Source organism: Labrus mixtus, chromosome 4 (assembly GCF_963584025.1).
Source record: "Labrus mixtus chromosome 4, fLabMix1.1, whole genome shotgun sequence".
NCBI lineage: Eukaryota > Metazoa > Chordata > Actinopteri > Labriformes > Labridae > Labrus > Labrus mixtus.
This window is the reverse complement of record NC_083615.1, coordinates 8,152,415-8,176,783: the sequence shown is the minus strand read 5'-3', so window position 1 is coordinate 8,176,783 and position 24,369 is coordinate 8,152,415. Positions and strand designations below refer to the sequence as shown.

Genomic DNA, 24,369 nt, shown 5'->3' with positions numbered 1-24,369 from the left:
GACTTCCCTTTTTGGATCAAACTTTTATGTAGTGCTTTTTTAAACGTATACCAACAAATGAAATGAATGAACAAAAATACAGCACAGGAGGGTTATATGAAAACTGCTCAGCTTTATGTTTAACAAGTGAAATGTTGGAGCAAAACAAAGCAAAAATGATTGTGATCCAGTTACAGAAGTCTAATAAACACAACTAACTATGATATAGCTTATCGATTCAAAGGCAAATTTTAATCCTAAACAATCAACTAAACTGCCAACGTTTGAAAAATCAGGCTAGACTCAAGCTCATTAAAACCAGTCTAGTCTCATTCATTCTGCAGTGACAGTGAACTTATGAAGGCTTCGGGTGTTTGAATCATTTGATTTAAGCTGCAAAATGATTTGAAAGATCTATATGAAATCTGATGTCAGGTCAAATCTTTTGGGCTATGGACTTTGGACTTGATGAATGAAGACTATAGACCATAGACCATAGACTATATGAAGACTATAGCCTTCATTCATCAAGTCTCCCAGAGATCAAGTCAGAAACAAGTGTCCCTTTTTCCCGCGTTTCTGGTTTCTGAAGGTGTGTGTCTTTGGGTGTGTGTCTTTGGGTGTGAGTGTGTGTGTGTGTGTGTGTGTGTTTGGTTTGTGAGCATGAGATGTAACCCCGCCCCTCTCCATTGTTGAGGGGGTTCACGCCCACAACTTTCTCCGATTTTGCACTTGCACATTGATTTCCCTTCAATGAGCTGCAGTTAAATTTCACAACCTGGAGGTGTCGCGGGTGTAGAAGCAAATCAGAGCTTCTCTCTTCAAGTTCACGTTTCTGTCGGTTATTTATTTATTTTAAAAATGTATTTAAGATGTAAAAAAAAAGACATATTCGGGGAACATAGAATAACTAAAGCGGTTAAAAGTAATAAATTAATTCACTCAGATTGCCTACTGTAGCCTTTTTAAAAATAAATTTCTGAAGTAGGTTAGCCTATAAATTTGATTATTTTAATTCTATGCTGTTTAACTTTTAATCTATGACATTTAGATAGCAAATATTTGGCCCAGACTGTATTAATCTACTTTTACTTATGTAGTTGTACTTTCCACAGTAGCCTACATACCCTAAACTTACGCTAAAAATATGAAATATTACCAGCAAAAGTCTGACATTATTTGGGCTAATCTCAAGGGGAAATGCACAGAAAACTACCTGGCGTCATATTAATAAAGTCTATAATATGTAGGCCTATAATATGTAGGCTATATAAATTAATCAACAAACATAGGCTAGTTAATATTTCCCTGCTGTAGCCCATTTTGACTAATAAATCAGTCTAAATAAATCAGTTCTTTTATTTTGATGCTTTATTAGCCTCTGATAATAAAAAAAAACATGAATATGTATGAGGAGGAAATTGTCTTTAAATCAGTTCAGGAGGAAACACCCGAGCTGACAACTCGAAAACATTCTGGGAATGAAGGAGGGGTGGTCTCCTCCGAGCACCGCCCAGGCCCAAGTGGGTGAACTTTGTCACAAATCACAGTGAGCTGCTTTATTCCCCCCCTCCTCTGCCTCTCCTCGCAGACACACTCACAGAAACACAAACACACACAGAGAGAGAAACACGGACAGATGAGTTCCGCGTAGTGCGCTCTGCAAAAATGTACATCTGGTTCACCGTGTTCGCCGGACTGGCTATTCTGTCCTTAGCCTTCATCAAGTCACTTTTCCCTCACTTTGTCGACGACTCCACGTACATCCTGAGGAGCCTCAAACTCGGCGTCAGACTCGTCAAATACAAGAAGATCAAACCTTTCTACAGCATCGTGGACTGCTTCTTGGATGCAGTGAAGAGGCACCCCGATAAGGTCTTCCTCCACTTTGAGGGTCGGCAGTATTCCTATGGAGAGGTGGATAAACAGAGCAACAAGGTGGCCAGAGCTCTGCAGGCTGCAGCGGGGCTGAAGGAGGGGGACACGGTCGCTCTGTTTCTGGCCAACGAGCCCAGCTATGTGTGGACTTGGCTCGGTTTGGCCAAGCTGGGCTGCCCTGCTGCCTTGCTCAACTTTAACATCAGGTCCAAGTCTCTGTTGCACTGTTTCTCCTGCTGTGGGGCCAAAGTCATCATCGCCTCTCCGGGTAATTATCACACGACCATGTGAAAAAAACACGGGCGTAAGAAAAGAAGAGTGGGGGTCTTCTGCTCTCTTTCCTCCACCAGCACGCTGCCTGTTGCTTCCACAAGTCTAAAGTCCAGAGTACAATCAGCCTCTTTCTTTTTTTTATATATGTAATGAAAAGAAGTTGGAGGAAAAAAGCACAATTTAAAGGATAAAATAATAATGAACAAACTGTAATTTCAGTAAGACAACCCATGATGCAATGCTTCTCCCCAAAAACTATTAATAGTTTTAATAACTATAGTTTTAACTATTCACTTTATTTATTAGATACCTTTGACAGGCTCAACGCTATAGTGTAAAAAAAAAAAAATCATGCATACACTTTGTTTGTATTCTTTATGGTCATGTTTACTTTTTGTTTGTTCAGCTTTGTTGTTGAGTCAGTGCAAGAAGATTGCGAGCAGCAGAAAAACAAAGGATTGCATTTCTTCTGCGCATCCACATTCTTCACCTATAAAGCTGATTGTGATTATGAGGTTCTTTCAGGTTTTCGAGGTCATGCAGCCTAAAGTGTTGAAAAGTATTCACTCTGAAACTGAACTTGAGTTCCCTCCTTTCAAAGGGAAACTATTGTGCTTCCAAATCTGTTGATTTATAGTCTAGTTTTCATCCATTCATTAAAATGGAGATGAGATAAATACTCAGAGACTTATGACAGGTTTAACATTTGAGTAAATTATTTAATAAGTTCTTCCACTGATGCATAGATTTACTCTACAGATGCATTCATCTTGAACATCATGGCTCTGTGAATCTACATTTTACATTCAAATCAGGTTTTGATAAGAAGGTGATGTGACCCTATCTGAGCTGTTGTGATGCAATCCTGAAGCTGTGCTCTGACTGACCCCTGCTCCCTTTACTCTGTGTGTTTTTTTTTATTGTACCCTACAGGTACAGAACAAACAGCAGCCTGCACATGACAGCTTCAATAGATTTTTGTCTTGAGCGCCAGTGACCAAGTGGACCTACTACATTAACTGATTGATTATAACATAGGGATGTACACCATGTAGACAACTTAGAGTGTTTTATACGAGGCATTTGTCTTCAGGTTCTGCTCTGCTTTACTTTGATATTAAACCACAGGTATTTTGATCACCAGATCATTTTCTCATTGTGCCTTATTGATAATCAAACATTTTCTGTGGGAGATTAAATTACCCAAGATTACATTCAGTAGTTGCTGAAGAACTGAGGACAGAGCTAATCGGCCATTTTCAGACTTTTACCCCAATTTAAAGGCTGTTAATGATTTCTTTGTTACACACAGTGCTAGTGAGGGGACATATGGACACAATACAGGATACAAACTGTGACTCATGTTAACCGAATACGAAGACATTTCTATTTTGTGTTAAAATGTATGCTCAAATGTTCATACATTAAAAAAAAATGTAATCTCAAATAATTAGAGGGAAAGAAAAGAATCCTATTGAATCATCAATCGGTCCTTATTGCTGAAAAGTGAACCAGAACAGAATCACTCTTTTTTGTTTCAGTCTGTCACATTTTCACTGGTTTGAAAAAGAAATAAAAATAGTTACTACACTGCTCTGTTGGTTCCAAACAGACTCTGTTAGTAAACCCCGGCAGTGTAATTGAAAGTAGAAAAAACACAGAATATATATGAGGAAAAAAAAGTACGACAGGAGTCTCTTGATATACCTGAAAGTTCCCCCAGGAACAAACTAGATTTGATCAGCTCATTTTAGGTACCATTCACTCTGAGAACGCCCATTTTTGAATTGGAGTGTCTCTTCAAAGAAAAGCATACATTTGGGAATGCCATGTGCTTTTCCCCTGCTGTAACGTGATACAGGCCCACATGTGCTGCATTGTGCAACAGTGCTCTCTGACGGACCTGCATGTGCTGAATGCTTCTCTGTGTTTACAGAGCTGCAGGACGCTGTGGAGGAGGTTTTACCGACACTGATAGAGCAGGAGATCCGCGTGTTCCTCCTGTCTGAGTCCTGCAGCATCGACGGCATCAGTGCTTTGTCTGACAAGGTCTCCCAGGCTTCAGATCAGCCACTGTCCCGGGACCTAAGGGCAAATATCAACATCAGGAGCACGGCTCTGTACATCTACACGTCAGGAACAACAGGTACGCCTGGTAACTCCTCTGACAGATCTACACACAGAAAGCACAAGCCTTCACCAAGTTTCAGTTAATGTGTCCAAGCATTTGATCTGACAGCTAATGAACGAACGCCAATGCAGCCCAACACACTGAAATGAATCCTACGCTATGATGGCGATTCTGTATTATTGAGGTGTCGAATCGACTTGACATTTTGAGAGATGGTTCCTTCTTTGTTTACCACATTCGGGATGAGTTATTATTCTTTTTGCTTTCATAAGACAGTGTATGGACGGAGCCTTCTCCATAGCTGCCCCCTCCCTCTGGAACTCACTCCCCACACACATTCATCACTGCACCGATCCTCCTACTTTCAAATCACTCATCAAAACTCACCTCTTTAAACAAACTTTTAATGTATGATTGTGATGTATTTTCTGTTTTCTGTAGTTTACCTTTATGTTGTTATCTTTATTGTTGTTATCTTTATGATTTGTTTGTAATACTGCGATGTCTGTTAGTCTGTCCTTCTGTGCTGTTCTTTATGTTTTTAACCATTGTAAAGTGTCTTTGAGTTTTTAAAAAAGCGCTTATAAATAAAATGCATTATTATTATTATTATAAGGTTTGCCTAAGGCAGCCGTTGTCACCCATGAGAGGGTCTGGGCTGCCTCCTTCCTGCAGGCAGTGTGTGGAGTCACAGCGGAGGACGTCTTCTACATCAACCTGCCTCTCTACCACAGTGCAGGCTTCCTCATCGGGATGGTCGGAGGCATTGAGAGAGGTAATGATTTACCTCTCTCATGAGCATAAAACAAAACATATCTAGTTAGGGCACTGATGGAGGTGATGTTACAGTATGCACTCAAAGTCAAATGATGCTTGTTTGCAGGTTTGACCATTTTTCTGAGGAGAAAGTTCTCGGCCTCTCAGTTCTGGGACGACTGCAGGAAGTACAACGTGACGGTGATGCAGTACATCGGGGAAACAATGCGCTATCTCTGCAACACACCCATGGTAGAAGGAGTACCAACCAACTTTTTGTTGAATGAAGTTTTTTTTTTTAATGTTAGAGTATATTGAGCTTTGTGTGTCTGTTTGCAGAAAGACAGTGACAAAAACCATAGCGTAAGGATCGCCATCGGAAATGGAGTTCGCGTAGACGTGTGGTCAGAGTTTCTGAGTCGCTTCGGTGACATCAAAGTCAAAGAGCTGTACGCAGCCACAGAGGGAAACATCGGCTTCATCAATTACACGTCCAAGATCGGTGCTGTGGGACGAGTCAATTTTGTCCACAGGGTGAGTTCCAGCACATAAGTCAGTCCAGACTAACCAATCTTTTATACAGTAACTACTGTGTTGAATGAATCATTATGATGTTTTAAACAGATTCTCTTATTTTATGGAATGAATCCTACTGACTTCAGTGATACTCTGACTTGTCTTCTGGCACCATTTATTGTTTCATATTTGAGCTTTTTAGAGAAATGGCTCAACAACCCTTGGACTGATAATAACGTTGAAATTTGGTACCAGCATTTATGTTCCTTCAAGGAAAAAATGAAAATATGTTGGTGATTATGTAAGGTACTACATCACCACCATTAGGTCAGCCTATGGGTGTGTAGCATGTTCAACAACAGAGTTTAAAATTTAATTTCCCCTTGCAGGGTTAATAAAGTATATCTTCTTCTTCTAAAGCAATACTGTGTCCAACTAAAAGCCTGACAGAGCTGCTAGCATGGCTGTAAGTGCTTAGCTTTGTTACACTAGCAAAGCTACATTTTGTGAACTGTGGTATGTTAAGTATTGACAAACAAAAACCTTGCCAATTAATGGATGTTTTCTGTTTTCTTTGTAGTTTTTCTTCCCCTACACTTTAATCAAGTTTGATATTGCGAAGGAGGAGCCTGTGAGGAACTCTGAGGGTCTGTGCATCCAAGCAGCCAGAGGTGAGACAATATTACAGGTGGAAACATAACTGTTTATTGCCTTTCATTTACACAAGTTTTTTATTGTTTAAAGTGCTAAAACTATTACTCGACAACATCAAACAAGAGCATTAACAAGTTGATAATTTGTCTGGTATAAAATCGATAATTTTGCTCCTTAATTTTTATGATTTATGTATCGTACATTTAAATTTTAACTTGTATGATAATAATTCTTCTAATATGAATTCAGTTGAATTCGTTGTTGTTGGTTTAGTTAATACAACGAGCACCTCTAAGGCATCTCCTCTTATTTCTCTTTTTCTCAGGTGAGACGGGACTGTTAGTTGGAAAGGTCACTCAAAGGTCTCCTTTTGTTGGCTACGCTGGAAACAAGCAGCAGACTGAGAAAAAGAGGCTTCGTGACGTGTTGAAAAAAGGCGACCTGTACTTCAACACCGGAGATTTACTTCGGTTTGATCACAACAACTTTGTGTACTTTCAGGATCGTGTTGGTGACACTTTCAGGTAAGCCGGGACAAAGTTTTTTCATTGAAAATATACAGCATTCTCTTTATTGTTGGTATGCCTTTTGAGAAGTGTTTCTTGACTTAAAATAAGGCATTTGACACTGTCAACCATGGCAACTATTTAAGTTATCATCATTCAATCAAGAAAACAGTTGATTGGTTTGAGTAATATTTTCAGAATAGGGCAGTTTGTGATAATTGACCAAGAAAAATCATCTCTTTTAGATAACAAAATGGGTGTTCCCCAAGGGTCAATTCTTGGCCCTTTGCTATTTAGTCTGTTTATAAATGATTTTCCTAAAACGTGTTCGGGTCAGGATTACTGTTACCAAAATATTGAAGACCGCTTTTTATCTGTTTCCTGTTTTATTATTATGGTCAGACAGACAATAAGTTTTTGTTATCCGATCAAGTTTATTGGTCAATACCATATCAATTAGAGTTCCAGTGTTACTAGTGATTCTTGTTGGTCCTTAAATCATTTGCTTCAGGTTGATCTTAGTGTGATCTTTAATCTTTGTCTCTATAATTTTGGACTAAATACTACTACACTTTAGGTTGTGAAGTTGCCAATAAGTTACAGGGGATGACGTGTTGCATTGTGCAGGTGGAAAGGAGAGAATGTCGCCACATCAGAAGTTGCAGATATTCTTACACTGGCTCATTGCATCCTGGAGGCGAATGTGTATGGGGTTCAAGTTGAAGGTAAAGAAACTGATGTCAAATATATTACTGCTCAATGTCAACCATTTTTTACAGCTCTTGTGGTATGAAAAAGGAGTGCACACTTGTTCCTTTTTTTTTTTTCATTATTCATATTTTTTTATTAATCGTCTGCTAAGGTCATGAGGGTCGGATTGGCATGGCAGCTCTCACTTTGAAAGAAGGAGAGGATTTTGACTCTTCAGACGCTTACAAACAGGTCATCACCTACCTCCCGGCTTATGCAAGACCTCGATTCATCAGGATCCAGGTAAGAGGAAACTCAGATTTACTTTTCCACATGCAGCCTTGTAGCACTTAATTGTGACTTACTCTCAAACGTATCCCTTAGATTTATTCAACACTGTGGTTAGTTCAGGTTAAAGTCTTATAGTCTGAGACCTGAGTAGTTGATTGAGATTGAAATTACTTTATAAATGTTCAAAGGAGTTACTTTTGCGACCACCTTTCAGCAGTGGTTTGCACTCCCAATAACATGGTGGAGTGTGAGGATTGGCCTTTATAAAAATGTTGCGACCAGGTGCCAGATTGTTAACGTATATCCAAGACCAAGCTACTGGAGAGCTTGAGCCAGGACTTTAAAGAACAAACTTAAAGAAGAAATTCATGTTTTTCAGGGAGGCACCAATTCACCATTTTCTGTACTCTGGTGTGTAATTCCCACTTTGTATAAACTTATTTTCCTCCCATCAAGAAAGGACACTCTCTGAGCTGATCAAAACATGATGTTCATCTGATGTTCCTACAGTAATATCATGTGATTACAGCATTCAAGTTCTGAGAACAGAAACTAGGACTTAACAAATGTGCCCTGGACTCATGGACACAAGCGACAATGCCAACTTACTGGAGGTTACTTGGGGTTGTTCGCAGCTTGGGACAAGCTCAGAAAAGCAGAACTTACTCAGGGCTGAACAATATCTCGCAACTTCTCTGCACTTTTGGGTAAAATAATTATGTGGTTTAGTTATTCATCTTTAGATTACCATTCCAAAAAGTTTTGCACAAATTCAACTTTGACAAATAGTTAAACTGATAAGAAATGTTGGTCAAAGGCCAGGGTCACCGTGATCTCACATCCTGTCAAATTCACATGGATCTGTGAAGATTATCTCTGAGCGAGGACACTTTGTTTTCTCAAATGGAGTACTGAAAATTGACTGGTGATAGGAAATATACAACCACAAGGGGGTTATTCTGGTTCATGCTATTTTGTTGAAGAACCTTACAGTCACACTGATATCTCCTGGATATTAAGACATATTTTGATACTTAATTACAAGGTGTTTGCATGGGACTTTTGTGTTACAAGTTAACAAAATGTCATGGTGGGTTCTCTGTGGCTTAAAAATTAAGTCAGCTGTCTGCAAGTAGGTGCATAAATGTTGAAAAAACACAGAAGGATACAGATGAAGAAACCGATCTGGTTGTGTGATGTCTGGCTTAGTGCTGGAGGCATGTTGTTTCTTTGTTTGTTGCTCTTTTAAAACCAAATTTGGCCCAACATGTTTCTGATATTCACAATCTGTTTCCTAGCCATGTCTGGAGATGACGGGGACGTTCAAGATGAAGAAAGTAAAGCTGGTGGAAGAGGGATTCAACCCAGATCACATCAAAGATCCTTTATACTTTTTAGATCCTGAGAAAAAGATGTATGTTCCCATGACTGAGGAGATCTACAGAGCAATCGCTTCAAGAGAAATAAAACTCTAACAGAACTCAAAGCCAGTCTTGTTTCACAAGAGGGATCACTAGTTTTTTGAAAGTAGCAGCTCGTTCAAGGAACTATTTTTTTTATCTTGTGTTTCTGATGAGAGTGAGATAACGGCACCAGTTGGTAAGCATTCACCACGACACAATGCAGTGTGTCCTCATATTTACTGTCCATTCCCTCTACAGCCCTACGCCCTGCTAATAACAAGAGTAAAGGCTAACAAACTAACAGGTTAAGATGAACAAATCACCGGCAGAACAAGTATTCCAAGTAATAAAATAATGAAAACCAAGTCTAGAAACCTTATCCACATTATTTTATATATATATTTTTTCTTTAATGGTTTAATTCCAGGTATTTGTTTCAGGGAAAATTTAGGGAATCATTGGGGGAATCATTAAGGGAAATATGTATTTTGTTTGTGTCATTCATAAGAGGCGAGCGGAAAATGTGTTGAAATGAATCGTATACCAAATTTATTCGAGAATTTTTAGTTTTACTCTATAAACGTGATTACATATTCTGGATCTCTTATATATAGAGTGAAGTCGTCTGCATACAGTGATATTTTGTGTTTATTTCAGGGCGGATGAGTCATAATATTAAATGTTTTCTCGCATGTACTTAATGAAAATGCATAATGAAGATATGAATTCATTTAAAAATCTGTGATCACATTATTTATTTTTTTCTCATAATAACAAGTGAACTTCTTGAAAGGGCTGAAATTCATGATTCACGGGATTCCAGCATTTTTACTGTGAAAACAAGTTAATGAAGTTAAGATCTCGAGAAAACAACTGAAATGTACAGGTCATCACAGGAAAACGAAGTTAAGTTAAATAAAATGTATCGATGCATGTCCGCTTCGGGCTTCCATACAACAAAACCCTCCCATAGGATTTAATTTAGAAATATCTTAAAATAAATGTTTACTGTGGCCATCATTGATAAAATCACACAGTTAATTTTGCCGCATTCTGCTAACCCTTTTGAAGACTTTTGTTATGAATTAGATTTCTTGTTGTAAGTATTCTGATTAGATTGTTCCAAATAGAATTAAGCATGAAATTGAAATCCTCACCCATCACTTCAAACCCTTTGACTGGCAAAATAAGAGCAAAGGTGATTGATGCCTACAAATAGATTCAAAACAAACATCTGTTTGGGAACATTTGTAACATTGAACTACTCTCAGGAACAGACTCACTGTGAAACATTACATCATGTTAAAAGAGACCGCTCTTTGAGTAACACGTGTACTGAGCAGCTCTACATTTTCTGCACATGTTGAACATAATGCAGACGTGTGTAACACAAAGGTATGTCTCACTGCCTCTGTTGTAGTTTTAATAAATACACTCTGGTTTCTTTTTCCCTTTGACTCTTATTTTATGATTGGACAGGTACACGGTTGAATTTCTATTTTTTTTATGAAAAGGCAAAATTTTGTTTGACCTTTTTCCTTTCTCTTCATATTGACAGTGCAGTCAGACTTTAATACAAATGTGGATGACTCTGGTAATTATCTGTAGCTCTCTAGATAGTTCTGTCACATTGTACAACAATTAGTTGGTGTATCAGTGAACTTTTGCTCTGATGTTATGTAAAACAGTCGGCCTTCACTTCTTGGGTCTTTCGGTTATGCTGCCTACATTGTGCCCCGTTGTTCATGTAGAAAGCTCCATGTTTGTTCTCACGTAATCCCATTTGCAAACAAAGACCCTTTCTAGCTCCGGTGGGGGGAATGACCATTGAAACAATCAATGAGAGCTTGACCAACACAGCCTTTGGCATGAAGTGATACTCAGACTGTCACCAGCCTGATCACATGAAACACACATGTCAAAGTCAGGAAAAGCTTCTTCAGGAAACCAAGTGGGAGAGTGCTTCACATTAAAACAAACAAAAAAAAATGATGTTGAACATTTTGACTTCACCGTATAAATGATGTAGTGAAGGGCTAAAAACATCGTGTTTGGAAATGTTCTCTGTTCTTGCTCAGTTTACCGGGTGTCGGTGGTAAATTATGACTTCTGCACTAGTTTCAAACCAGTCTTGGACCAAAATCAAAGAAAGGTATGATACAAAACCTCAAACCTCGGGCCCACAGGAGGGACATCTTGTATGTTGTTAAAACGCACTAAATAAAATCCCATTTATTAGTATTAAATGATTCTGGGGAAGAAGGTGTGGACGTTATTTTTAAGAGTTTTAAAGCAGGTAACAGACATTCTGCTTGTTGAAAAAACCTTCAGACACAAATTATTTAGAGCAGAGAAGCTTCACACAACTAGAGTCAGTAACACCTTCAGTCAGTTTATATCTTTTGATTTTCTTCAGGTGTGATGTGGTGAAATGCTTGTTCCCTGTAAGGAATAATGTGAATGTATTAATCAATAAATTTTTATTTGGATAGCACCAATTCATAACACATCTTATCTCAAGACTGTGTATTGTATCTTTTTAATGCTGACACTAGGAAAATTAAGGTCCAAACAAACAAACCCATTGTGTAATACATCCTACATTCAGGAAGGTAGCATTTTCAGTTTGAGGTGTTTAACTGCATAGAGTTGGCAGTTTTTGGTGTTTTCCTATGTTTTGACACGTGTATTATTTTGTCCATGCGACATATCCATTACAGTTGGCCCACTGCAAACAGCGGTCTCCTAAATGAGTACAAAGTCGAATCAACAACTTTCTCAAACTGTTTCATCACAAACTGAACTCAAGCGCCTATGACTTACTGCAGGACTGATGTAATGGATCACTTCAGTTTAGTTGGCTCTATCTTACAATTTAGCAATCGAGTGCATGATGTGAAACGTGTGAAAAGAGGCTCTCTGTATTTAATAAGAGGAGCTTAATTAAGATTCAGTACAGAAAGGGAACTAATACAAAGTCAGATTAAGAAAAAGGACAGCAGGAACTTCACGTCAACAGAGCATGGAGTAAAGTTTCTGTAATCGAACACAGGATGCAAACCTTTAAATGAAAACTGCCTGCCCTGATTTAACGTTTGTGTGTGCAGGATAATCCCGCCGACAGCTCACTTTTTCCATGTGGGATAGATTGGGAAGCAGCTGTGGAAGGCTGAAAATGTAAATCAAGCTTTCTGCCGATACAAACGCCAACTTCTGAAACCCACGAGTGAATTCTTTGAGTCTATGTCTGGGTGTGTCGATACGCAAAACATCTGGAGGTTTAGCTCAACACAACACACTGGGCCAAGCAGCAGTTACTTTAAAAATGAATTTATTTATTAATACAGTGGTATACTTAGAAATGTGTTGCAAAGGAAAGATACACAGTTGAACCAAAGAAAACAAATCAAATAAATAAAAAGAATGCCAGCCACACAGGAAAGTAAACTAGTGTTGGGTTGAAGCAGTGTTATCATATCAAAAGAAAATAGTACTGATGTGCCATAATAAATTGTCTATTAGTACAAAAATACATTTCAGGGCACACAATACAGCATCCAGTATCACAAATAAAGGAAGGGCCCACTCTTCACAGCAGACCCCCTCAATTACATCTTTTAAAATTATTTAAACCAAGCACTTCTCTAGTTTGTAAATAAGAATAAAAAGTTGTCTGACCTTAAGTAAAAATGCCTTAAGTAGTGTGTGTGTATACGTTGGTAGAAAAGTCGGACTTATTACTGCTTATGTCAGTTCCAAGGCTCAGGGGTATAACCAGAATACAAACATAACCAATGTAACCGCTTTCTCTTTTTTAAACAAACATTTTCTCTTTTATACAAAATAACAAAGATGTACAAAAGGTCATTTACAGATAACCAAGGCCATAAACTAGCAATATGTACAGCCACATTTTTAAACATCTTCTAGCTTTTTTGTATTTCCTCAGACTTCATATGCATAGCAGTTAAAAGAAAGCATACCTTTTCATCAGCCTCGATTATTCTCGTGTGCTAAATCCGAGTTCACCGTTTATGAGAAAAATGCAGAGACGACATTTTCATCCGTAGTGATCGCTAGAACTGAAGGATCCGATGTTTTTAAAGTTTCACTGAAAAGTTAATATGCAGATAAGGCATCACTGCTTGCAGTGTACGATGGGATTTTCATGTGTTGAACTTAGTAGTAGCAGGCTTCTGGACCTGAGTCATAGCACATGCATAGATCTCTAGACAGCAGGAGTTTGTAAAATCAAGTCAGTATATTTATCTACAGTAAAACATTGCTACAAAAACTTCAGTTTTAAAGAGAGAGCCCCGCCAGAACAAACGGTGGCCTCATATTAATACTTAACCTTCATTATTTGTCTTATTTTTCATCTTAACGTCTTCCTTCATGAGCCTCAGCACGTCCTTCATGAGTGAAACGCATGACCACACAACTCACAAACTCAAGTTTTGCATATACCAACTTTGTCGTTTGTGAGTCTCATTTTTTATTTATCTCTTTTTTTTTTTACAGTACGCAAAAATCCCATTGCAATATTAAAGAAGTTTTAAAATTCTACTTTGTCCTCACAATGCTCTGACCTTTTATAAAATGAGCTTAAAAATGTCAAAATGAGAGTATTCAGTCTGTGGCACTGGTCATGCATTCCAACTTCAGTTCCTTTGTTTAAATAACTTGTTTAAATCTTTATTTTTTGCAAGCCTTGAAAGCACCAAAAAAAAGAAAAAGAAAAAACAAGAGTGCAGCCTTGGGGATGCTGGACTCCTCTGACTCTCCTTTTGTGTGTGTTTGTGTGATTTGTTTTTCTTCTTTTTTTTTATTAGTAGATTTTTGGGCACAGTAAACAACGTGAGAGTATCAAGTTCATACTTCATCGAGCATTGTGCACCTCGCCCAGTGGAGGGAGCACGCCAGGGGCGACTGAGGGGCCCCCCCCTGCGTATCACATTCAGTAACAGGCCAGCTGTTGCCCTCTTCAGAAATGGTCAATGAGCACTGACACACAGTTTGCACCCACCAGGTAGTTTGGGTCTCCAGGGAGAGATTTGTTCTGCCAGGTTTTGGGATCACCTACAGGAAAGAGAGACATGATGTGAGCTGCTGGAACATCTTTCTCTTTAAAGAAGCAGAAACACAGTGGACACATCAAGGTCTCGTTTAGAAAACATTGACTTACATCTCATGATTTAAGGTTTTAATTACTAATTAAATGGATCCCTGATTTAATGAGTCATAACGTACAGTAAGTTCTAGCATTAGTATGTATGCCACCATGTCGGGCTGGAATCCAATGAGAGGTTAGAAAAATGAAAATAATAAAATCAAAGTGCCATAATTATCCATCATGTATGACATCAGCATGTTTGTTAAGCACACTTCAAAATGTCGTCTCATGTCACAGGTTCACTTCATAAATCAAAGTACTGATCACAGTGCAATGACAGAAGAAGCAGGAAATGGTCGGACTTTTTAAATCCGTTCATAAAGAAGAGTTTTAAAAAAAGAAGAAATAGTTTAGTACTGAGAATAAACGATGTGCTTTTATAAAACGAGGATGCTGTTGAAAAGAAATGATTGAAAATATAATCAATATTAAAGGCCATTAAACCTGAAAGTTGATTTTATTCCTTTATGGTATTTATTTGTATCAAGTAATCTATTCCCCCATGAAAGGTCAGAAAATACTAAAAAGAGATCTTAAAATATATTTTGTCAAACTAACAGTCACAACCCTCATTTATTCAGTTCATTATCTCAGGAAAAACAGAAGCAGCAATAATTGGGGACAAAGGATGCCAACATTTTTTCAGAAAAAGACAATTAATTACAGAAAAAAGTGATTTTTTTCTGTGTTTGACAATCAGTTAGCCGATTGTCTGAATGTTTGAGCCGCAGTCGTTTTGTTTTTCTTTTGTAAAAGCCCAATATTTGAACAAATCCAGCCGCACAGCTCAGTTAAAGCATGAAAAGAACACATGCATGAAGAAGAAACGAGGGGAATATGGAAACTGATGAGCTGACTCAAATGATTCAGACACCAAAACACTCTCCTCTCACCAAAGCCCACAGACCCCAAAGGACAGAGAGAGGACAGCGTACCCGACGAGGAGTCGGAGGATTTTAGAGCAAAAGACCAACCATCAGGGGTCATAGACGCACAGTGAGGTAAGCGCAGCTCCACCGGCTTCAGGAACTTGAGTCCGTGAGGGCCACACATCACCAGCGGACTTAGCAGCGTTTCTCCTGCACGAATGCAAAAACAGGATTTAAATTCCACAAATTGAAATGTCTGGAGGTTAATCAGCACACAGGATTATCCGTCAGCCAATCAGGAGGCAGAATGAAGTCGACTGCCAGACTTGAACAGTGAAGGAGACCTGCTAACTGAGTTGCCGTGTTTACTGCACTCCACTGGAGGGTTGATATTAACTTCAAATAAAAAATCACCCCTCAATGAGACCGCTGACATGGATGTTTTTTTATTAGAGGGGGGATTTCTAAGGTGTGACCGCTGCCACACCTGTAAATAAATCTCTTATTCATCTACCTGTTATCTCAACTAACAGCTTTGATATTCTCTGTTCAGACTTCTCGTCATGAATATGTTTGAACACTGATAATAAGTACAAACACAAAGTCTTGACTTGTACATTAGCTTTTAGAAGATAAAAATCACAGATGTATTTTTGTCTAAATTTGAACACACTCCTGTTTTTAATAGACCATTTTCTCTCTTTGAGGTATTAAGTATATAAAGAAAGTCAGGGCCGGACCTTTCTCCTTGTCGAGGGGGGGCAGGATGCTGTTGTCCCGGCACACCTTGAAGTAAATCTCCTGCTCCACGCTCTCCGGGATAGCACCCTGGGGGATTATGATGCTGACGCCCGTCTCGATGGAGCTCAGGACACCTCCGTTACTGTTGAAGATCCCCCGGGCGGTGGCCACCACAGTGTGTCCTTCGTCCTCGTCGTCATCGTCCAGCGTGCTGGGGCTGCGGGACAGAGGCATCATCAGTCATCAGTTAACAAAGCGTTGGCAGAGAATAAAGCAGAGCAGAGGACACGGGGGGGAGGGGGGGGGAGAAGGATCTCATTATGTACCTGCAGACAGAATTTCTTACCTCACAGGGATGGCCTTGGGGATGGCGTTGATGTTATTGTGCTGGTATTTGGACCTATTGTCCATGGTTCGAGTGAAGGTGTCCAGGCCGCTGTCATGATCCAAGGGCTGAGGGGAAAGCTGAGGTTTCCCCCCGCTGTTGCTCACCACGCTGGGCTTACCGAGGAGGTCCGTCTTCACCTGCGTGTCGTTGGGCAGCAGGTTGTGGTTGAACTTGGGGCTCTCAAACTTGCGCTCAAAAGGCCGGGCTGAGCTTGTGTACGGCTTGGGGACGTAGCGGTTGTAGCTGGTTGGAGCTGGAGCGCCCAGCGTCTTTGGGGGTGCTGTATCAGTGCCGTTGACTGGAGGTTTATCTAGGGGTCCCCTTGGGGGCAAGTAGCCCCCGGGTGTTGGTTCGTCCCTGCTGGGCGGCCTGAGAGCTGCCAGCTCAGGTTTAGGATTGGGTGAGGTCAACGGCTCAGGTATGGAGTTCACTGGAAATATATAAAGGAGGGAACAATGACTTGTCAACTATTTGTCAACCACCTTAATCCTCAGTGTTCACTTCATGGCAAAAAGGATAACACAAAAGGTAGTTTTGGTAATTTATTGTGACAATGAACTGAACATCTTTGAGTTTTGAGTTCTTGATCAATTATGAAAAATGTGTTTTAAAGACTTTAAAGGACACACTCCAACAAATGTTCATGAAGTTTGAGAATGAGAAAGGTGGAGCGTTGCTGCTTACCATCACCGGGGCTGAGCTTGGGCAGTGTGTTGGGTGGAATGGCGGACACGGGGGGCCCGTACTGTGCAGATGGGCTGATTTGGGGCAGAGGTTCATACCGCTTCTCGACTGGACTCACCTTCTCTACGGACTCAACCCTGCAGTGGGTGCACACAAACAACGCATGTCATTCAAACAAGTAGGATTCTTGAGCTGGTGTGGTTAAAGAGCAATGCTGTTCTCAAGCCAATGCTGCGGGCAGGAGTTGTGTTGTTGTACCTGTTGTACGGGTAGGACAGTTGAGCTGGTTTGGGCAGATCATGGAAGCGGTTGATGCCAGGCGGGGGTTGGCCCATGGCCTTGCTATCGAAACTGCGGCGATCAAAGTAGGACAACTGTTTCCTGTAGTACTCCTCATCCTCATCAGGGTCATAGTGGTTTGAACGCACTGGGTCATCCAGGGGTTTAGGGTGGGGCTTCTGTGGCTCAGGAGCCCTGCAGAGGAGGCAAAAAAACATGTTAAAGAGCTGCAGAGATTCAAACAGGCAGGACAGAAAACAATTGGACGTTTTGGTGGTGTATGTTTTGATCAATTATGCTTTTGAGATCTTGTTTATTTTTATTTTATCACATTTACTGGTAAGTATGTTTGAAAACAATCTGGACTGGACTTTCAAGACAAGGTGAGAATCAGACTGGTGCTGCACTGAGGCTTCTAATGATCCTGCTAACATGCAGAACAGGTATTTGTCAGAGAAACCTAACATCTGCAAGTGTTCTCACAGCGTCAGAGCCAGGCCTGCAGCAAAAGGACTTGTGTCCACTAGGTGGAGCTGCAACAACAATTACATTCAATCCAAGATGCCTTTGCAGGGATCACCGAGTTGTCCTTCACCCACCAAGACTGCACCCGGTGTTGCTGTGACGTGGACTACATACCTATAGGAGGACTTCTCCTGTTCCAGGTTGCTTAGGGAATTGGCCTTGAGCACTGGGCCAGGTGCACTCACAGGCTTAGGAACATCTGCAGGCTGAAGAGCAAAGAGACGGGTTTAGTGCATCTTGCATTCTATCCAGATTTGGGTTCACATGAGTGGATTGCATGCACATGGATATCTAGTACCATGCAACACAGCTCACAGGCCAAACAACCACTTAAAAAAAGAAAAAGAAAAGCTAGTAGCTTTTTTTTACTGATGCTTCTGCAGTTTGGAAAAACACAATCTTGCATCTTTAGGGTTTTGCTGGTTATCTAGAAATGCTTGAAACAACTCATTTAAAAGTACAGACTGACCGTTTATATTAAGAGATGGAGTTTGTTGTTTTCTAGTTAAGTTCAGTTTGTAGTCTAGATTATAGTAAGAAATGTTTTTTATGATTTGGCTGCATTTTTCATGTGGAAACAGCCTAAATTAGTTTCTTGACTGCGGTATTATGTCCTTCATGTTATTTTACTTATTTCATGTTTACCATGTAGAATAACCAGATGTTACATTGCTTTCTTTACCTCCTAATACAAAAGAAAGAGCGTACGTGGCGCTTTGAGCTGGCGTCTGCACACCTCTGTGAGAATCTTACCCTGAGTGCCGACGACTCTCCCTCTTTAGCCCTGTCCATAGAAACAGATCGCTTGTTCTCAAACATCTTGACTCTGTTCAGCACCGACTGCGGTTTCATGGCCGGGTCATCATCCAGGTCTTCCCGAGGCGGAGGAGGGAAGGGTTTGGAGCCTGGAGTGGTAGCTGGCTCACCTGGTGAGGACAGGGTCTCTGGAGGGGGAATCGTGGGATCAGAGTTCATCATAGACTCGTGCATTCCTGGCTTGTAGCCTCGCGTCTGTGGCCCGGGCATGTAGGTGGGCCTGAGACCAGAGTCCCCGTAATACTGCTTTGGAGGCTCCGGAGAGCGAGGTGAATTAATGGGGAAGCCATGAGATTCTGCCTCATAAGGAGAGCGAGCGTCATAGGTAGCTGGTGGTGGCGGGGGCGGGGGCTCATCATAACGAATGGGCCCAGGTTTACTGTGGCGTCGTCTGCCATCGTAGCCCACTGGTGGGGCCTCGTCATAGCGTGGCTGAGGAGGGCTGTAGTCCCTCCCTGGTCCATCGTCGTAGGGGGACCGGGGGCTGTAGCCCATAGGTTGCTGGTGGCCCTGCTGGTACCCTGCTGGCTGGGAGGACGAGGTCTGTTGGTCGTAGGGGGGCCACTGTTCGCTGTAATGAGGCACACGGTTGTCGTAGTGCAGGTGAGAGTCAGTGTTGTGAGGCTTTGGTTCTGTGTAGCCGCCTCCATCGTATCCGTAAGGCGGGTGGTCGTATTCGCGGTATGGCTGTTTGTCCTGGTACGGCGGCTGGTGAGTGTAGCTCAGAGACTGCTTCAGGCCGTGGTTGATTCGCACAGGGTCCTCCATGTTATACAGATCTTTCTTGTACATCTGTGAAGAAACAAAATGAATGAGTACATCTCTTTAATTCTGAGCTTTTAACTTCCACCAGTTTGAGGAACAGAAGCAGTCAGGAAAAATGAATTCCAAACACCAGATTAAGAGAAACTTCAAGATTAAATCCAATTCTGGGAAATCAACTGAAACCTCACAGAACTCAACATGTATAACACTGACCAAATCATTGGAAATAATCCTTTAATCATTAAAAATATATATATTTAAAGTGCAATTTCACAGGCAAATCCTTGTCCATTATTCGAACAGTTCTGAATGCCTGTTTGACAAGATGCCTTTCAAGAATGATCATTTAAAAGAAAAGAAAAAGGGTTTTAACATTTACACATTTTATAAATGATGAGCTAAAAAGCAATTTGCACATTTCTGAAAGGCTTCATTTCAAACATATGATGTGTAGCCTGTAGACAGCAAATTTAGTTAGTTATTTCCATGGAAATAGGTTGATTTGTTGGCATCTACTCAGGACAAAAGTGCTAAACAGAAGACACAATGCAGTGTGTTGGTAAGTGAGTTTTTTTTCTCCATATTAAATTGCTCGATCATTACAAAGAATACTGTCTGCAGGTTAGCTTTCATCATGCAACCAACATTCAGTTTGCATCTAATGCAACGTCAAACTACTGGCACTACAAAAGACGACACATCTACCACTATGATGCCACTGTAGGTGCTACAATTGTTTATCTACAGAAGAGTTTAAGCTGAAAGGAACCCAAAACCATTAGGAGCCATGCAAAGGAAGTAAAGGCAACAATTAGGGCTGGTTGTGGATGTCTTCACCCTGTTCAAAGACTCAGATGTACCAGTCCCTCTGGTCTCCCAGCCCACTGTGGTGCATGTGGACTAGTCTGTCGCACATTTTCTCTGGGAGTCAGAGGCACACAGTGGGCTCAGTGAGTCACACAGTGTGGGCATGTCATGCAGAGAGCGAGTGGAAAGCAGGTGCGAGAAGACAGGCAGTTAAAACAGCAGGCTGGGGCCCAGGCCCGGTCCGAGTGGCTGATGAAACAGCGGGTACCTTTGGTTCTGGACCGGGCAGTCCAGACGGGTGGGTTTCGTGTGATGATGGTAGGGGCTGAATAAGCTCAGGGGCAGGGCTGGGGCTGCTAAGTGAGTCAGCCTGAGAAGCTGCGGCTGCAGCAGGCGGCTCCTCTAGGTGCATACCCTCTAGCTGTACGGGCTGCTCAACAGCAGGGGGCGCTACCGCCGGTGGAGGCAAGGAGGGCATGGGCAGAGCAGCCTCATCTTGCTGTGAAGTATTGTTAAGAGACATTTATGACACAGCCTGCCAAGGTCACATCAAGTACAGCTTACCCCAACTCCAAGGTCTCCTTCCTTACACTGAATCAGTTTAACACCAGAGCCAGAGAAGGCGCTCGCAAATATGTTCTTGGAATCAATTACATACCAGTAGCTTCTTAAACATGTTTATCACTTAGCAACGGACAATTTATCTGAACAAAGACGCAACACTGAACACAAAAGAGCTACTCTTCTGCTAAACACATTTTGACAGGCACAACCTGCAGAGCCGGGTACAAACTTTACCTGTTGCGGGGCGGCCATCTTGAAAGCAGCGGGATCTATGCGACTTGCTGGGTCGGCCTGCACAGGATGCTGGTATCCAGAGTAACCGGGGGTGTCCTGAATTACAGGCGGGTCTTCTCGCACAGGCTCAGAAGAGCGAGTGATGGCAGGCTCTGTGGGCAGACCCACCTCGTCGTTCAAAGTCTCATCTAGTTCCTGGTCTGTGTACGCTCCACCCTCCGTGTCTGTGTCCTCATAATCTGAAGTGTGGCGGCTGTCCGTGCTGTACATGGAGTATTCACTTCCTGGTGCCGACAGGTAGGACAGGCGGTCGTCGTGGATATCCAAGTCATCCTCTGTAGTGCCGTCCGCCTAAGCAGAGCAGAAAAAACCATCATGTTGCTCAGTCGGACTTAAAGGACTCAAAATATTGTTCAGTGAAATGGAATCAAACAGGCCAGACTCTTACCTTCCCCTCTGACACCCACACCAGCTGGTTCTGCTGCTGCTGGGTTGTTTCTTTCAGAGCTCCGTACCAGCCGTCATTCATATTGTTCATATTGATGGTAGCTGCAAAAAGGATATATTTTCAAAATCACTTCATCAAAAAGGAAAACATGTAACGTATTTCATTTATTGTGTTTAAACCGTCTCCACCCACTCACTGGTGAACAGGTGGTGATTGTTCTTCCTCAGTTTGAGGGCCCTCTCATAGAGCTTCCTGGCGCTCTTCCTGGACTCTGGACACAGTCTGGTCCTCATGTTCTTCACACCCTGCTTATTATCAGGATTTAGGAATACTACAATTGGGTACCACTGAGCGTAGTTCAGCCTGTCCACAGCATTCGGGGTGATGTCCAGCACAGCATGTTTGTCCTTCATGAGATGAAGACAGGAAAGGGTTGAAATATATCCAAACCTTACAGCGTAATGGTCAGAACTGAACTGGTGAAAAAGGCGTTTAAGTTTGCGGCTCCCTTTACTTTGAACGAATGACAAAAAGATCTGAAACTGAACGAGCTGCTCCCACTGGCGATTTTAAGAGGTTATTAAAGGACCTGGAGGCAGACACATCTGGCTGTAGATGTTCTCCCTGATATATTTAGGGGTGCTGGTGATGTTGACAAATATTTGCTGTTTAAATGTGTCTTTTAATGTTTTATAATTATGTATCTTGTATGTACATGCTTGTTGTCTGTCAGACACTCTATGTCTACTCTGTTGTCTTGGCCAGGACACACTTGAAAAAGAGATTCTTAATCCCAACAAGTTTTTTTTCCTGATTAAACAAAGATTCAACTAACTAAATAAATAAACTGTATTTCATAGAAGGAGATATTCTCACTCTGTCAATGATCTGCTTGATAGTGTGAAGACGAATAATTCCTGAACTCCGCTGGTCTGTTCCAGCATCTCTTGGTTCACTTTCTGCAAATGAAAAGTTGAAGAGATTTATGTAGAAAACATTAAAAGAACAACAGGTTTTCTGTCAGATGTTTTAGTTGCTTTACAGTATGAGGCATAAAAATAAAATAAAAAAACATACTTGCAAGCTCAAAAAGTTCTGTCTCTTCTCTGGACAGTTTTTCTCGAGCTACATCAGCAATTGGCCCAAATATCACCACAGGTCTCAGGAATCCAGCTGCACACACACACACCCAGAAAATGACATTTTAAGAATGCAGCTGTTGTGTCAGAGTTACATACAGACACGAAAACATGGTCAGACTCTTCACCTTCTCTCAGCACAACTCTCTCATAAGCTGGGAACTTAGTTTGAACCGGCTGAGAAGAGAGGTCTTCTCTGCTCTTCCTCAGGTTCCGCTTTGAGCTTCGAAGACCACGAAACCTCCAGAAATCGGCTCGGTCGCCCCCTGCTGTTTTGGGGAGAGTGTATTGCACGCTGGAGAGCTGTTCGGCTCTGTTGATGAATGGCAGAAGGACAGGGACAGTTCTTAATGTAACACGAGCTAATGGATGTGTCATAAACTTGGCACAGCTAAGCAAAACACTGCCAATATCTAAGGACATTACATGAGAACAACACAACAACAAATGTAAAGCACGTGTTGGAGCTGACTGTTGTTATTTCAAAATGTGTAGTTTTTTTTAGACAGATTGCAGTAATAGCACCACACGTGTGTTGGGGTGTGTCGTCACCTGTTTTTGTTGGGGATTATGCCCCTCTCCACCTCTTGGTGGTTCTTGCCAATGCGTATGGCCAGCCAGGAGCCCAGCTTCCCATTGTAGAGGGTGTCGACCACACGGAAGACCTCACCCTTGTTAAAGCTTAACCCATACGGAGATTCCTTCTCGTACTCAAAATGTGTCCGAATGTAGAAAGAGTCTCCAACGTCAGACTCCACTATCCGCCGATACACTGAGCAGAAACGAGGGAGGAGTCACAAACACGAGGACTAGCTCAATCATTCAAATGTATCTCCTTTCTCCTCTCCTTACTCACTTCACTTACCATCTTTCTTCTTCTGGGCCAGAATGGTGACCTCCTCACCCTTAGGAAGGTCCAGGAGGAACAGCACAGCCTCCTCTCTGATTATGTTTGCAAAATCTACATTATTTACCTGTAATTTGGGAACACAGGGGTTACTGATTCATCCTCACTTTAAGGGCTATAAAGAAAGGTTAAGGAGTTGGTTTTGCTATTCAGAGACTGTGCAACATGAAGTATTAATCTCTATTTAGATTAAGGTTTACAAAAGACTTCTTGTTCTTAGTATGGCCCTGGTAACAGCACTGCAAGAACTTAAGCTATTCCTCATTATTCTTGGAGAAAGGAGGAGGTACAAACAGAGAGAGAGATATATGGCTTTGAGGAAATGGGACAAACACAGCGAGAGGAAACATTGTTTTTTTGTGTGTGTGCTCCCTCAAGGCCATTGCTAAGAGACCGGCCTGGAGGTACGAGAATTTTAGAGCAGGCAGTGTGTAAAACCATCAATAAAAAGGGGCAAAACTTGAGGACACATAAACATGGATTTTTACAAACACTATCAGGTACCAATTGTTAAGAAAAAAAAAAAAATTCTCATATGAAATAAAAGCTCAAAGGTTTTTTAAAAAATGATCTTATTCTTAAAACTCTTCAGCAGAAAAGCAACCACTTGATTTCAGGTTCTACACTTGCTGTGTTAAAAAAAAAAAAGAAGGTATCTCACCCTGAGAATTTGGTCGCCCTCCTCCAGACCCTCCTTAGCAGCTGGGCTGTCCTCCAGCACTCCTGCTACGAAGATGCCCACGTCATTCCCCCCAGCCAGCCGCAGGCCCACACTCTCCCCCTTCTTGAACTTCACTAGCTTCATGCTTGGCCTGAGGATAGAGAATAAAGACAACAGTTTTGCTAAGTTCTCATTGACATGGATCCATTTAATAGGATATTTCTATCGGCCAGGAAGGTTCATTTTGCGTGACACATTCTACTGTTCAGTGAGCTTTAACTAAACAAAGTCA

At 41.3% G+C, this 24,369-nt stretch overlaps 2 protein-coding genes across 10 annotated transcripts in view; one reads left to right on the top strand and one right to left on the bottom strand.

Annotated features, from left to right (window-relative positions):
- Positions 1-1,613: 1,613 nt before the first annotated feature.
- On the top strand, positions 1,614-10,534 carry LOC132972637 (long-chain fatty acid transport protein 2-like). Of its 2 annotated transcripts, none has more exons than XM_061035618.1 (10): positions 1,614-2,125; positions 4,067-4,276; positions 4,878-5,036; positions 5,145-5,266; positions 5,354-5,551; positions 6,114-6,204; positions 6,513-6,711; positions 7,321-7,418; positions 7,556-7,686; positions 8,973-10,534. In XM_061035618.1, exons 1-10 carry the CDS (start codon positions 1,648-1,650, stop codon positions 9,147-9,149), a joined length of 1,863 nt encoding a protein of 620 aa, XP_060891601.1. In that variant the 5' UTR covers positions 1,614-1,647; the 3' UTR covers positions 9,150-10,534. The 2 variants fall into 2 exon arrangements, with proteins under 2 accessions (XP_060891601.1, XP_060891600.1); XM_061035617.1 differs by having other exon boundaries at positions 5,145-5,269; positions 5,357-5,551.
- Positions 10,535-12,391: 1,857 nt separating this feature from the next.
- The window catches only part of tjp1b (tight junction protein 1b), a 52,636-nt gene continuing 40,658 nt past the window's right edge, over positions 12,392-24,369 (bottom strand). For 3 of the 8 annotated variants that reach the window (XM_061035609.1, XM_061035610.1, XM_061035615.1), the window contains 18 exons: positions 24,078-24,228; positions 23,375-23,483; positions 23,062-23,281; positions 22,638-22,822; positions 22,448-22,543; positions 22,247-22,329; positions 21,567-21,777; positions 21,371-21,471; positions 20,923-21,273; positions 20,393-20,623; positions 18,490-19,344; positions 17,851-17,942; positions 17,191-17,406; positions 16,933-17,069; positions 16,207-16,678; positions 15,860-16,077; positions 15,186-15,329; positions 12,392-14,156 (listed from right to left, as the gene is read on the bottom strand). In XM_061035609.1, the coding sequence (XP_060891592.1) occupies positions 14,062-14,156; positions 15,186-15,329; positions 15,860-16,077; positions 16,207-16,678; positions 16,933-17,069; positions 17,191-17,406; positions 17,851-17,942; positions 18,490-19,344; positions 20,393-20,623; positions 20,923-21,273; positions 21,371-21,471; positions 21,567-21,777; positions 22,247-22,329; positions 22,448-22,543; positions 22,638-22,822; positions 23,062-23,281; positions 23,375-23,483; positions 24,078-24,228 (3,967 nt within the window). In that variant the 3' untranslated portion in view covers positions 12,392-14,061. The remainder of the gene's footprint in view (positions 14,157-15,185; positions 15,330-15,859; positions 16,078-16,206; positions 16,679-16,932; positions 17,070-17,190; positions 17,407-17,850; positions 17,943-18,489; positions 19,345-20,392; positions 20,624-20,922; positions 21,274-21,370; positions 21,472-21,566; positions 21,778-22,246; positions 22,330-22,447; positions 22,544-22,637; positions 22,823-23,061; positions 23,282-23,374; positions 23,484-24,077; positions 24,229-24,369) is intronic. The other 5 variants (XM_061035616.1, XM_061035612.1, XM_061035611.1 and 2 more) reach the window with 4 other exon arrangements.